The 13,656-nt window shown below is 44.9% G+C and overlaps 1 protein-coding gene across 2 annotated transcripts in view; it reads right to left on the bottom strand.

Annotated features, from left to right (window-relative positions):
• The window catches only part of arfgef3 (ARFGEF family member 3), a 160,243-nt gene that overhangs the window by 17,573 nt on the left and 129,014 nt on the right, over positions 1 to 13,656 (bottom strand). For both annotated transcript variants that reach the window (XM_063056470.1, XM_063056469.1), the window contains 4 exons: positions 11,888 to 12,064; positions 10,218 to 10,332; positions 6,186 to 6,288; positions 2,563 to 2,694 (listed from right to left, as the gene is read on the bottom strand). In XM_063056470.1, coding sequence (XP_062912540.1) covers positions 2,563 to 2,694; positions 6,186 to 6,288; positions 10,218 to 10,332; positions 11,888 to 12,064 — 527 coding nt within the window. The remainder of the gene's footprint in view (positions 1 to 2,562; positions 2,695 to 6,185; positions 6,289 to 10,217; positions 10,333 to 11,887; positions 12,065 to 13,656) is intronic.

Consider the following 13,656-nt stretch of genomic DNA (forward strand, 5'->3'; position numbering starts at 1 on the left):
TTACCCGTGCTGCACACTACATGCACTTTGAATTATATTTTATTGACTTACTTGTGGTAATATTTTGTTTTATGTGCTGTGTGTGATGTACAATCTTGTAGGGGCACCGTGGTCCGGGGGAACATTGTTGTGGGTGCATTGTGCTCCAGAAGTACATTGTTTTGTTTGGTTGTACGTATGTACAGTCGGACGACAATAAATTTGAACTTGATATTTGATCAACTCGAAGAATGGGTTGTTTTCTCTGGAGTGGCAGATGCTGAGGGGAGATCTGATAGAGGTTTACAAGATAATGAGAGGCAGAGATAGAGTAGACAGTAGACAGAGAGTATCTGTTCCCCGGGTAGAAATGTCTAATACCAGTGGGCATGCGTTGAAGGTGAGAGGGGGTAGGTTCAAAGAGGATGTGAGGGGTAAGTTTTTTCCCTTACAAAGAGAGTGGTGGATGCCTGGAATGCTCGGCCTGGGGTGGTGGTGGAGGCAGATACTTTAGGGACATTTAAGAGAAGTTTAGACAGGCACATGACTGTGGGAAGATGGAAGGATATGGACATAGTAACACACACAAAATGCTGGGGCAACTCAGCAGGCCAGGCAGCAGCTGTGGAAAAAAGTACAGTCCACGCTTCATTTTGTGCGTGTTGCTTGGATTTCCAGTGTCTGCAGATTTTCTCTTGTTTGTGATTGTATATGGACATACATTAGCTTAATTGGCCATCTGATCACTAATTTAATTGTTTTGGCAGGGCACTTTGGCCAAAGGGGTTGATCCTGTTCTATGTTCTATTATGTTCCAACTATAATGGCTGGCATACATGGATATCAAACTGGGGAAGAGTATAGTGAATGAGTTTGCAAATGTATAAAACCATGGCAAGAAAGAGGCATTCACAGAACCACACAATGCAGTACAGGCCCTTCAGCCGACAATGTTGTGCTGACCTTTTAACCTACTCTAAGATCAATCTAACCCACATAGCCCTCCATTTTTCTATCATCCATGTTCCCAACTACGAGTTTTTAAAAATGTTCTTAATGGATCTGCCTCTATCACCACCCCCAGCAGGGCGTTTCATGCACCCACCACTCTCTATGTAAAAAAAAACTTACGCATAATATTCCCTCCCCATATTTTCCTCCAGACACCTTAAAATGATGCTCCCCTGGTATTAGTCATTTCTGCCCTGGGGAAAAGTCTCTGGCTACCCACTGGATCTTATCTTGTACTCCACTATCAAGTCATCTCTCCTCCTTCGCTCCAAATAGAGAAGTCCATTTCTCAAAACTAAAGTAAGATAAAAGCCCAATTTGAATGAGAGGTCATGTCATGATGCAGAAACGTTACAAATCAGATAGACTGGAAATCATGGGTAAAGGCACCAAAAGCCTGAAACACATTTCATTTCATTCATTTAATACAGTTTATCAAATGAAAGACAACACTTTACAGTACCAGCAACCCGTGTTCAATTCCTGCCGCTGTCCGTAAGGAGTTTGTACGCTCCACGTGACCACGTGGGTTTCCTCCGGGTGCTCTGGGTTCCTCCCACAGTCCAAAGATGTGCTAGTTGGTAGCTTAGTTGGTCATTATAAATTCTTCCGCGATTAGGCTAGGGTTAAATCGGGGGTTGTTTGGTGGCTTGGCTTGAAGGGCTGGAAGGGTCTGTACCATTCTGTATCTCAATAAATAAATGATTTTTATGTGGAGCATCTTCCCACATTATTCAAGACTAATATCATGTAGTGGTTGATGGTGGTAATGTCAAAGAACAAAACGCAGTGATCTGTAGGTGAGGAAAAAGCCATTTCATTGGTGGAGGTGAGCTCCAACATTTACTGGGCACCGGCAGACTTACTGATGGAATTGAATAAACTTTCTAGTTGATGGGACTGGCGCACTTCAGCCCAGAATCACACTCAGAAGCAGGTGTTAGAGGAGGCGGCTGAGGATTATATTGTCAGTCTGAGTGATTTTATAAGACTGTAATTCTGACAGTGTCAAAGGCAATTGATGTTTGAGTCATGTAAGGAGTGAACGTAGGCTACACTCTATCTAAGAAAGGACATGCTGGCATTGGAGAAGGTCCAGAGGATAATGCTGGGAATGAAATGGTTAATATATTGATGGTTCCAGGACTGCACTTGCTGGAGTTTAGAAGAATGGAGCGGGGGAGGGATCTCAATGAAACCCATAACCTATTGAATATTGAAAGGCCTAGATAGAGTGGATGTGCAGAGCATGTTTCCTGTCATGGGGGGAGTTTAAGAACAGAGGGCACGTTTTCAGAATAGAAGGATGTCCTTTTAGAACAGCGATGAAGAGGAATTTTTTTCAGCTAGAGGGTAGTTAACCTGTGGAGTTCATTGCCACTGATGGGCTGTGGGGCCAAGTCATTGGGTATATTTATAGTGGAAGTTGATATGTTATTGATTAAGCAGGGCATCAAGGGTTAGAGGGAGAAGGCAGGAGAACGGGGTTGAAAGTGATAGAATGGCGGAGAAGACTCGATGGGCTGAATGGCCTAACTCTGCTCCAATGTCTTATACAGGTCCTTATCTTACCTGCTGTGCCATTGCCCGGATTCTCCAGTACTCTGCCTCTGCGCTGGCAGAGTGTGAGGGTGCTGCTACCTTCACCTCACATGCATCACCACTGAAGCTCTCTGAGCCACTCCGGAAACAGGCCAGCAGGTTCTGCAAGGCAAAGAACAAACCTGCTCAATTGTACAAGCCACTGAGGGGTGTGCTGCTTGCTGAGTCTAACAATGCATCTTGAACAGGTCTGCTTGCTTCAGTACGGAATCTTCAATGACTGCACATTGGCATTTCTCCATTCTCCACCTGTCAATGGGCCATCTCTCTCCATTCTCCACCTGTCAATGGACCATCTCTCTCCATTCTCTGCCTGTCAATGGACCATCTCTCTCCATTCTCCACCTGTCAATGGACCATCTCTCTCCATTCTCCGCCTGTCCATGGACCATCTCTCTCCATTCTCCGCCTGTCCATGGACCATCTCTCTCCATTCTCCACCTGTCAATGGACCATCTCTCTCCATTCTCCGCCTGTCCATGGACCATCTCTCTCCATTCTTTGCCTGTTCATGGGCCATCTCTCTCCATTCTCTGCCTGTCAATGGACCATCTCTCTCCATTCTCCACCTGTCAATGGGCCATCTCTCTCCATTCTTTGCCTGTTCATGGACCATCTCTCTCCATTCTCCACCTGTCAATGGGCCATCTCTCTCCATTCTCTGCCTGTCCATGGACCACCTCTCTCCATTCTCCACCTGTCAATGGGCCATCTCTCTCCATTCTTTGCCTGTTCATGGACCATCTCTCTCCATTCTCCACCTGTCAATGGGCCATCTCTCTCCATTCTCTGCCTGTCAATGGACCATCTCTCTCCATTCTCCACCTGTCAATGGGCCATCTCTCTCCATTCTTTGCCTGTTCATGGACCATCTCTCTCCATTCTCCACCTGTCAATGGGCCATCTCTCTCCATTCTCTGCCTGTCCATGGACCACCTCTCTCCATTCTCTGCCTGTCAATGGACCATCTCTCTCCATTCTCCGCCTGTCCATGGACCATCTCTCTCCATTCTCCACCTGTCAATGGACCATCTCTCTCCATTCTCCGCCTGTCCATGGACCATCTCTCTCCATTCTTTGCCTGTTCATGGGCCATCTCTCTCTATTCTCTGCTGTTCATGTCTTTGAAACATAGCTGTAGTCTCTGCTTCCACCACTGCCCCGGCAGAGTATTCCAGGCACCAACCACGCAGTGTTAAAATAACTTTTTGCCTTATAAATTCTTGATGAATGGTGTCAGCCCAAAACGTCGACTGTTTACTACCCCCATGGAAGCTGCCTGACCTGCTGAGTTCCTCCAGCATTTTGTATGGGTTGTGCTGAATTTCCAGTATCTGCAGAATCTCTTACGTTTATGCCTTGCAAATCTCCTTCTCTCACCTCAAAGCTATGCCCTCTTAATAGTCAATATTTAATATTAATATTCAGTACTTCCACCCGTGCAAAAAGGCCATCTACCTTAACTATACCCCTCGGCCCTCGATGCTCCAGAGAAAACAGTCCAAGTTTGTCCAACCTCTCCCCATAGCTGATACTCTCTAATCCTCTTGAGGGCACACTATCTATCTTTATTCCTCAGTATCAACACTTTGATCACTCGTTTCATGTCTCTTTATCTCATTGGACCAACACTCAGCGTTTACTTTATTCTGTGCACCTGCTCATTAATGCAAATATCTAATCAGCCAATCATGTGACAGCAACATCAAAGCAGACATGGCCAAGAGGTTCAGCTGTTGTTCAGGCCACATATTAGAATGGGGAAGAAATGTGATCTAAGTGACTTTGACTGTGGAATGATTGTTGGTGCCAGACAGGGTGGTTTGAGTATCTCAGAAACAGCTGATCTCCTGGGCTTTTCACGCAGAACTATCTGTAGAGTTTACCGAGAATGGTGTGAAAAACAAAAAGACATCCAGTGAGTGGCAGTGTGGGTGAAAACGCCTCGTTAATGAGAGAGATCCAAGGAATGGCCAGGCTGGTTCAACTGACAGGAAGGTGCTAGTAACTCAAATAACCAGGCGTTACAATAGTGGTGTGCAGAAGGGCGTCTCTGAATGTACAACACACTGAACCTCGAAGTGGATGGACTGCAGCAGGAGACCATGACCATACCCTCGGTGGCCGCTTCATGGGATACTTCCTGCACCTAATAAACTGGTCACTGAGTGTAAACATTGTGCTTCTGTACATGCTGGTGTGGAGCACCTTGGCACTTCACACTGTGTTAAAGCTACTGCAAATTGTTGATTGTGACGCCAAATCTGAAAGACAGGGGCAACAGAGACAGACGACAGACAAACTTTCATCAGACTCTGTAGAGTTTGTGAGTTAGCTTTCAAACTCTACCACCCTCTCCCTCTCCAAGGACGGAAGCCATCTGGTTTCCCTGATGAACAATCTGGTCAAACCACTACCTCTTTGAAGCTCTGGTGAACGCAGCCCTATTGCAACGTGGAAGTTGTGGCAAGGCAAGGGTTAAGATATTGACCAGACAGGAAAGGACTTTGAAGAGCACAGGAGGGGATTGGAGCCATGTGGCATACAGTGGATTTAATCGTAAGATGCAAGGAACACACACCAACTAAGGGACAATTACTTCACTAACTTCAAAGTATCGTCGGCTATCAGCTTGTAGGTTCCATCGACTTTTAGCACCTGTATTGTGAATGGCAACTGATCTTGCAAATGAGGAACTCCAACATACATAGTTAACCAAATGGTGATTGTTCATAACTCAGTCAATTCTGTGTGTAGTGCCCTGGTTCACATTTTTACTGCTATGCTGTAGGTATTTCATTTAGCAGCTCTGTAAGAGGTATTTGTTCTGCTTTCAGTCTGTTTGGGTTACCGTTGAAGATAAGCGATGATGAGGAACGTGAGCCATCCAATTAGTGGGACATTTTCTTGGTGAGGGACAATAAGGTTGGCCTTGGGCTTTTGTTCGAGGGAAGATGAAGAGAGAAGTCGCTGCGGAGAACCAGTCGTAGCACATGATCCCGTGGGAGAGCAGTTTGTTCAAGATGGATTGTGAGCGACATTCAGAAGGTGGTGTGTGCTTTCATGTTGACCGAGGGCCCAGCACGTGACTGACAGAGAAATTCAAGATGAGTTCCAACTTGTGCACATTTGACTGTTTAATTAGAATGGACCCTTTTCTTTTTGTTATTCTTTACTAACACTTTAGTTAGATTCATAAATATAATTCCTTTAACCGTATGCCGTGTGCTGTCTGTTATCTTGTGGCACTAATTTGTAACAGGGTAGCAATTACACAGCATCCACACAAACCAGGGTTTGGGGTGGGACGAACCGTCTCAACCTCATGAGTTTGGCGGGACTTGAGAGTGTCTTCCTTAGATTTATGCAGCCAAGAAAACCAGGGTGTTTCATGTATAAAAATGGCATTTCTCTTCCTCAAGCTTCAGAACAGTGTGGGTGATGGGGCCATGCTGTTCTCCTTGCGCACGAGGAAAATAAAATGTGTTTGATTGTGAGTTTTCAGAGTCCTGTTAGACACCTTGCAGATGTCACTCATTGTGGTCTGTTGCATCAGCCACAATCCCCAGGAGCAGCCTGAATCACAGCACTACCTTTACTGGCTCCAGGGTAACCGTGAAGGCATCTTGCAGAGCACAGCAAGCCAGCCTCCACATCTCGTCGGTGAACACAGGTCCAGCAGTAACCAGGACGTACCTGAAAGAGAATCACCAAAGGTAGAGGAGTACCAGCAGCTATTCAAAACAAAGAAGCTTAAAGCCAAATCAGCGTATCTATAACATGTTCACTGAAATCTTGAATTGATGATTAGGGAGATTTGGCAAGTCAAGGATCAACTTTATTCACCATATACATTTACATGCTTTAAGACTTCGCCGTGGTGTGTTGGTCACAGTGTGACACGCAAAACACCACCATTCAGCGTTCAATGCTGTGGATCTGGAGTTACAAACAGACCACAGGTAGCACAGTAGCACAGCAGTTACAGCACCGGCGATCATCAAATGGGGTTCAATCCCCACCACTGCTTGTGAGGAGTTTGTACGTTCTCCCCATGACCGCCTGGGTTTCCCCCCATGTTTCAAGGTCAGGGTGAGTGAGTTGTGGGTACCAGAATCATGGCAAAACTCATGGGTTGCTGATCTGATTGATGAAAATGACACATTTCACTGCATCTTTTGACGTATGTGTGACAAATAACCTTTGACCTTTAAACCTTTAGACCGGATGAGATAATGATTTCCTTTTCTAATTAAACAGATGACTGGATTTCTACTTTTTTTTTCCAATCCAGATTTCACTATGAAGTCTTTGCAAACTCTTAAATATGTTTAGAAGAAACAAAAGCAGCAAGTTTATTTTACATTCACGACTTTCATGGATGTATAACGCAAAGGTGAAAGTAAATGAACGAAAGGATGTACTGTGACTGTCTACTTTAGTATACAAAGCAGTCTCATATCACTTATCAGCCACCAGCTCCCGCTCCATCCTTTACCTTTAATTTTAAATATTAGCCAATTCCCTCACCTCTTTCCAGTTCAGATTAAGGATTTCAACTCAAAATGTCAACTGTTCACTCCCTCCACAGATGCTGCCTGACCTGCTGAGTTCCTCCAACGCCTTTTATGCTGTTTCATATCAAATCAACACAACTCTGACAGCTGGAGGACAAACCACCATTTTAACAAATTAATCCCATTAGGTTCAGTGATCAAGCAGAGGTGGAGTGAGATTTGAAATTCCACTAAGTGCAAGGAGAATTAGCCAAATAAAATTTGTAAATGTGCATATCCTCTAGTAAGTAGTAACTATCCTAATTCTTCCCTTGTAAGACAGGGCATACAAACCCAAATAACAGGCAACGTTACTGATACTAACTTTTCAATGTATGCAGCTAACTGATCTGAAATATCCCAAGTCTATGAGAACTTAAACTCATTGTCCTGGCCTACACTGGAATAATGCTGCTATACGACTGTTCCTCGGAGTTGGTGACATTGTTTGCATCTTCCAATGTCCCTGGATTCCCACTGCAACAAATCACAAAAACAGTTGGAACAGAGCAGAATAGGTAGGCCGGAAGAGTACAGGACAAATCCGCTCACTGGTGAATTCTAGGATTGGGTGCAATGCTGGCTCTGTAGGCTACCTGAATATAGACAACATTAACACCAATTTTGGCCTGGTTGCATAGGGAATGTACCACTTTATGGCATTCACTTCCTGACACATGAAAAATAAAATTTTGCTCCCTACCTTTCCCTCCAGGAGCAGGGAAGGATGAGTGGATCAAAAAGGACTTTTCTCAATCCCATGAACATGCTCTGAGATAGAGTCATAGAGCACTTCAGCACAAAAACTGGCCCTTCAGCCCAGCGTCATGCTGATATGAGTTCAGTGGGGCAGGAACAAGCTGAAATAATGGGTCTACCTGATACAAGCTGAAACATCCCATCTAGTTTGTGCCAAACTGTAATTCTGCCTAGTCCCATCAACCTGCACCTCGACCATACCACTCCCATCCATGTACTTATCCACACTTCTCATCATAGAGTTATAGAAAAGTACAGCACAGTAACAGGCCCTTTGGCCCATCTATTCCATGCTAAACCATTCAAACTGCCTACTCACATCGACCTGCATAAGGACCATAGCCCTCCATACCCCTACCAACTATATACTTATCCAAACTTCTCTTTAAACATTGAAATCCAGCTCGCATGCAACTCTTGTGCTGGCAGTTCATTCCTCACTCTTATGACTCTCAAGAAGTTTCCCCTCATGTTCACCCTCAAACTTTTCACCTTTTATCCTTAACCCATGACCCCTGGTTGTCGTCACACCCAACTTCAGTGGTAAAAGCCTGCTTGCATTTACCCTATCAAAACCCGTCATAATTTTGTATACCTCTATCAAATGTCCTCTCAATCTTCTACATTCCAAGGGAAAAAAGTCTTAACCTATTCAATCTTTCCTTATAACTCAGTTCCTTCAGATCCAGCAACAGCCTTGTGAATTTTCTCTGTACACTTTCAACCTTATTTACATTTTTCCTATAGGTAGGTGACCAGAAATGCACACAGTACTCCAATTATGCCTCACCAATATCTTATACAACTTCAACATCACATCCCAAAGTACTTAATACTTTGACTTACGAAGGTCGATGTTGCAATCTGGGCTGATCCTGTTCCTCGTCACCATGCAGCCCAATTCCATTTCCTCTGGTACCCCAGCCATAAGAACTTATTCTTCTCAACGACTGGAGATCCTCTGAGGTTCAACATTCAAGCCCAGTTCACCTCAGCCAATCCAAACTGAGCCAAACCAGGGATATAACATCTCACATGCCCTCCATAAATGTAGTACAGTACTCGGTTTGAGGATGAAAGGTTAAATACTGGTGAAGAACAGAAAATGTAATATTGAGCCTGCCATACATACAGCCTCATCAAGTTGAACCATTAGGATGCTAAGATGGGACGTGACAGCTATATAAGATTACGAGGAGAACAGAGGGTTTAGAGTGCAGGACACCTTTCCCCGTATCAGACGTATTGGGGGAAAGTATAGGCAGGTAACACAGAGTAATGGGTGCATGGAACACCCTGCCAGGGGTGGAAGGAACAAGATGGAGGGTTGTGTGGGAGGGAAGCATTAGATTGATCTGAGAGTGGGTTATAACGTGCATGTACTGTGGCAGGTAAATCAAACGAGATGACATAGCTTTAGGGTAAGGGGTAAGAGATTCAATTACAGAATCCTTCTACATCTTAGTATGATGGTGCTCCTGTTTCTACCCAGAGCATGCATGACTGACAGTAGTAAAAACTGAGCTACTAACACAATGAAGGAAGGCCAGAACATTGCCAGAGACGGAGAACATTCCCTGTCACCCTAAACACCAGCGGCGTAACAGCCGGCCGTCTGAAACGGACACGATGGGCCAACGTCTGACACGGACACAACTGGCCAAATGACGCCAATGCCCAAGAATGGAGAAGTGGAGGATACATCCCAGATTGGTCACGGGGAAAGCCTGCCTCGCCATTGAGCACATCTACAAAGAGCACTATCACTAGAAAGCAGAATCCTTCATCAAGGAACCCCACCAATCCAGGCCATGCTCTCTTCTCACTGCAGTCATCGGGAAGAAGGCACAGGAGCCTCAAGTCCGACATCACCAGGGTGAGGGACAGTTATCACTCTTCACCCACCCGGCTCCTGAATCAACGTGGATCACTTCACTCACCTCAACACTGAACTGATTCCACAACCGATAGACCCACTTTCAGACTCAACAACTCTTCTATTATTCTTTTGCACATTGGTTGTTTGTCAGTCTTTGTGCACTGTTACTGATTCTATTATTCTTCTTTGTTCTACTGTGAATGCCTGCAAGATAATGAATCTCAGGGTTGTACACGATGATACACAGATACTTTGATAATATGTTTGTGTGACTCTATGATCAAGGCTCTGAACCACAGCTCTTTGAGGGGTACAGTTCCACGCAATCACAGAGATTTATGAACAGTTGGTGGCTCGCGAAGTTCCCTGGCCAGAAGGCTCGTCCCCCCACTGGGACATACCCAGTGTACCCAGGACGGAGGCACACCTACCTGATGCAAGAGCAGCCCACCCGGGAGATGGTCTCAGTGGGTTCCGCAATACAGGACACGAGCAGCTGGAGCAAGTCTCTCAACATAGTGTTGATGCTGTTCTCGTAGCCAATGTCTGCACAAGGAGGAAGAGACCTGTCAGTGAAACGTGACCTTCGCATCACAGCCTATGACCAGGGGCTTTGACACATGATCCAAGGAGAAGACAGATGACAACCAAGGGATTAATAGCAGAGTTTCTTGTAATCAGTCCTTCTAATTATGGAAGACAGCAGTGTATTACACTATAAGACCATAAGGCAAAGGAAAGAATCAGGCCATTCGGCCCATCGAGTCTGCTCCACCATTCCATCATGTCTGATTTATTGTCCCTTTTAAACCTGTTCCCCTGCCCTTCTCCACATAACCTACGATACCCTTACTAATCAAGAACCTAACTTTAAATAGACCCAATGACTTTGCCCACACAACCATCTGTGGGACGAATTCCGCAGATTCACCATGCTACGGCTACAGAAATTCCTCCTCACTTGCATTTTAAATGGATGCCTCTGTATTCTAAGGCTCTGTTCACTATAGGAAACATCCTCTCCATGTCCACTCTATCTAGGCCTTTTAATATTCAATAGGTTTCAATGAGATCACCCTTCTGAACTCCAGTGAGTCAGGCCCACAGCCATCAAACACTCCTCATACGTTAACCCCTTCATGCTCAGGATTACTCTCGTGAACCTCCTCTGGACAGTCTCCAGTGCCAGCACATTCTTTCTTAGATTTGGGGTCCAAAACTGTTCACAATACTCCAAATGTGGTCTGACTAATGTCTTGTACAATCTCAGCATTACCTCCTGGCTCTTACATTCTAGTCCTCTCGAAACTGACGGTAACATTGCGTGTCGTTGGGATATAGGAGGAAACGAGCCGCTGATGCAAACGCACGCGGTCACAGGGTACACAGCTCCCGGAAAGTAGCATCAGAGCCCAGCACTGAACCTGGGCTACTGGAACTTCTGCTAACTTCACCACTGCGTCAGCCTAACTCACAGTTAGACAGAGTGAGAGGTCAAACCTGAGACATTCTAACATAGGACAAGATCGCATCCAGCTTGGCCACAGCAATCTCCCAGCTGAATCCAATCGATGTCCACAGCAAACTCATTCTACAGTTCTCAGGCACAGCGACAGGTCCTCCTACTGACCGCTGACATTTGCCGACTGGGCTTAATCCAGGGTGTTTTCCACTAAGCAGGCACTTTATTGAGAAGCAGCACAGCACTGGTATAATAACCGTGACAGCCAATCACCTATTAATAAAGAAAATGGGACATTGTTGGCCCTTTGGCCCAGGAAGTCGTGCCGACCTCTTAACCTACACTAAGGTCAATCTAACCCTTCCCTCCCACTTATCCCTCCATTTTTTAAAAATCATCCATGTGCCTATCCAAGACTCTCTTAAATGTCCCTAATGGCCCTATCACCACCTCTGCAGCATGTATCACACAACCACCACTCTGTGTAATAAACCTACCTTTGTCATCCTAAAGTTACTAAGCTGCAACTTTATTGAGATGATAACATGACAACCGATTATCTATTACTGAGTTTGGTTTCCACATTTGAACGTACCTACTAGAATGAAGCCTCTTCCACACATGTAAACGAACTCCTACCTGACTGGATGAAGCAGTGGATGTGCTCCATCACCAGTTCTGAGGACAGACCGATGGCATGCTTGAAATTGGCAGCTGCCATCTCCCAGTATGCCTGATCTCCATGGTTACGCTGAAGCCACATGGACATGACCGGGAGGAGGAGATGGGTTACAGCAAAGATGCCAAATCCTGGACCTGGAAACAGTAGAGAAGAGCATTTTCCCCATTTATTTTATACCTGGGGCAAAAGTAGTACTTTTAATCACACAGCCAGGCCTAAAGCCTTGGCCTTCTGTCACAGAATTGAAAAGACATCAAGACAGCAAAATGGAATTTATTAAGTTTCTACAGTAACCTCTCATGGTCCTGGAACACATCTTCCACAGGCAAAAAAGCTCACCAACGCCTTTGGAGGACACTGGAGAGAGCTGGACTTTGCACATCCATACTCACATCATTCTACAGATGTGTAGTAGAGAGCATCCTGACAGGTTGCATCATTGCAGGGTATGGAAACTGCACTAGGGCAACAGGGAGGCTCTACAATGGATCGTCAAAACTGCCCAACGCATCACCAGCACCAGCCTACCCACCATACAGAAAGGAGCTGGAACAAGGCCAGTAGCATCATGAAGGACCCTGCTCATGGACTGTTTGTCGCACTCCCATCCACGCCAGGACCACAGACTCAAAAACAGTAAGGCTAATCAACACCTCTGCCCTCACACCCACCCCTCCACACCCCCAACCACCACTACACACACACCCCCTAGTGTCACTTTATGTACGCACATACAATCGGTCCATGTACTGTATATAACATTTCGTTGAACATTGTGAAACCGTTCAAAGGAAAACATCAACCTTCCCCCCCAACTCCCACAAGTAAAAACACAAACAAATAATGTAAAGATGAGAACAAGAACATCAACCCCCCCCAACATGCAAAAAAAATAAACAAATCACACAAACAGCTACAAGAAAGTAGGAGCAAAAACACAGAGAATAAAAACAAAATCAAAAGAGTTCAATTAAAATGCGATTTACAGGATTGCTTTTATATTTTGTGTATTCTTAAATTCAGTTTTGAATGCTTATTGTTTCTCCAAGCTGTTTTGGATCTGGAGTAACAACCATTTTGTTCTCCATTACCTTTATGGACCGAAGAATGACAATAAACCATCTTGAATCATAAATATTCTTTCCTGAACATATGCTATATCTGCTTAGACATTAGAGAGTTCAGACATGATGGATACCTGCAGCACCTTTTCAACAACGTCAACAGTGTCTTCTTTACAACCAATTGTAATGAGACATGCACTCAAATATTACAGACAGGAGTCCCAGCGTAGCATATGGTGATATGTACACTCAGCGGCCTCTCTATCAGGTACACCTACTCATTAATGCAAATATCTAATCAGCCAATCACGAGGCAGCAACTCGATGCATAAAAGCATGCAGACATGGCCAAGAGGTTTGGTTGTTGTTCAGACCAAATATCGGAATGGGAGAAGAAACGTGATCTAAGTGACTTGCACCATGGAATGATTGTTGGTGCCAGACAGGGTGGTGTGAGTACCTTAGAAACTGCTGATCTGGGATTTTCACACACACAGTTTACAGAGAATGGCATGAGAAACAAAAAACATCCAGTGAGAGGCAGTTCTCTGGATGAAAATACCTTGTTAATGAGAGAGGTCAGAGGAGAATGGCCAGACTGGTTCAAGCTGACAGGGAAAGTGACAGTAACTCAAATAACCACACATTACAATAGTGCGGTG

The sequence above is a fragment of the Mobula hypostoma genome, chromosome 8, assembly GCF_963921235.1.
Source record: "Mobula hypostoma chromosome 8, sMobHyp1.1, whole genome shotgun sequence".
Classification (NCBI taxonomy): domain Eukaryota; kingdom Metazoa; phylum Chordata; class Chondrichthyes; order Myliobatiformes; family Myliobatidae; genus Mobula; species Mobula hypostoma.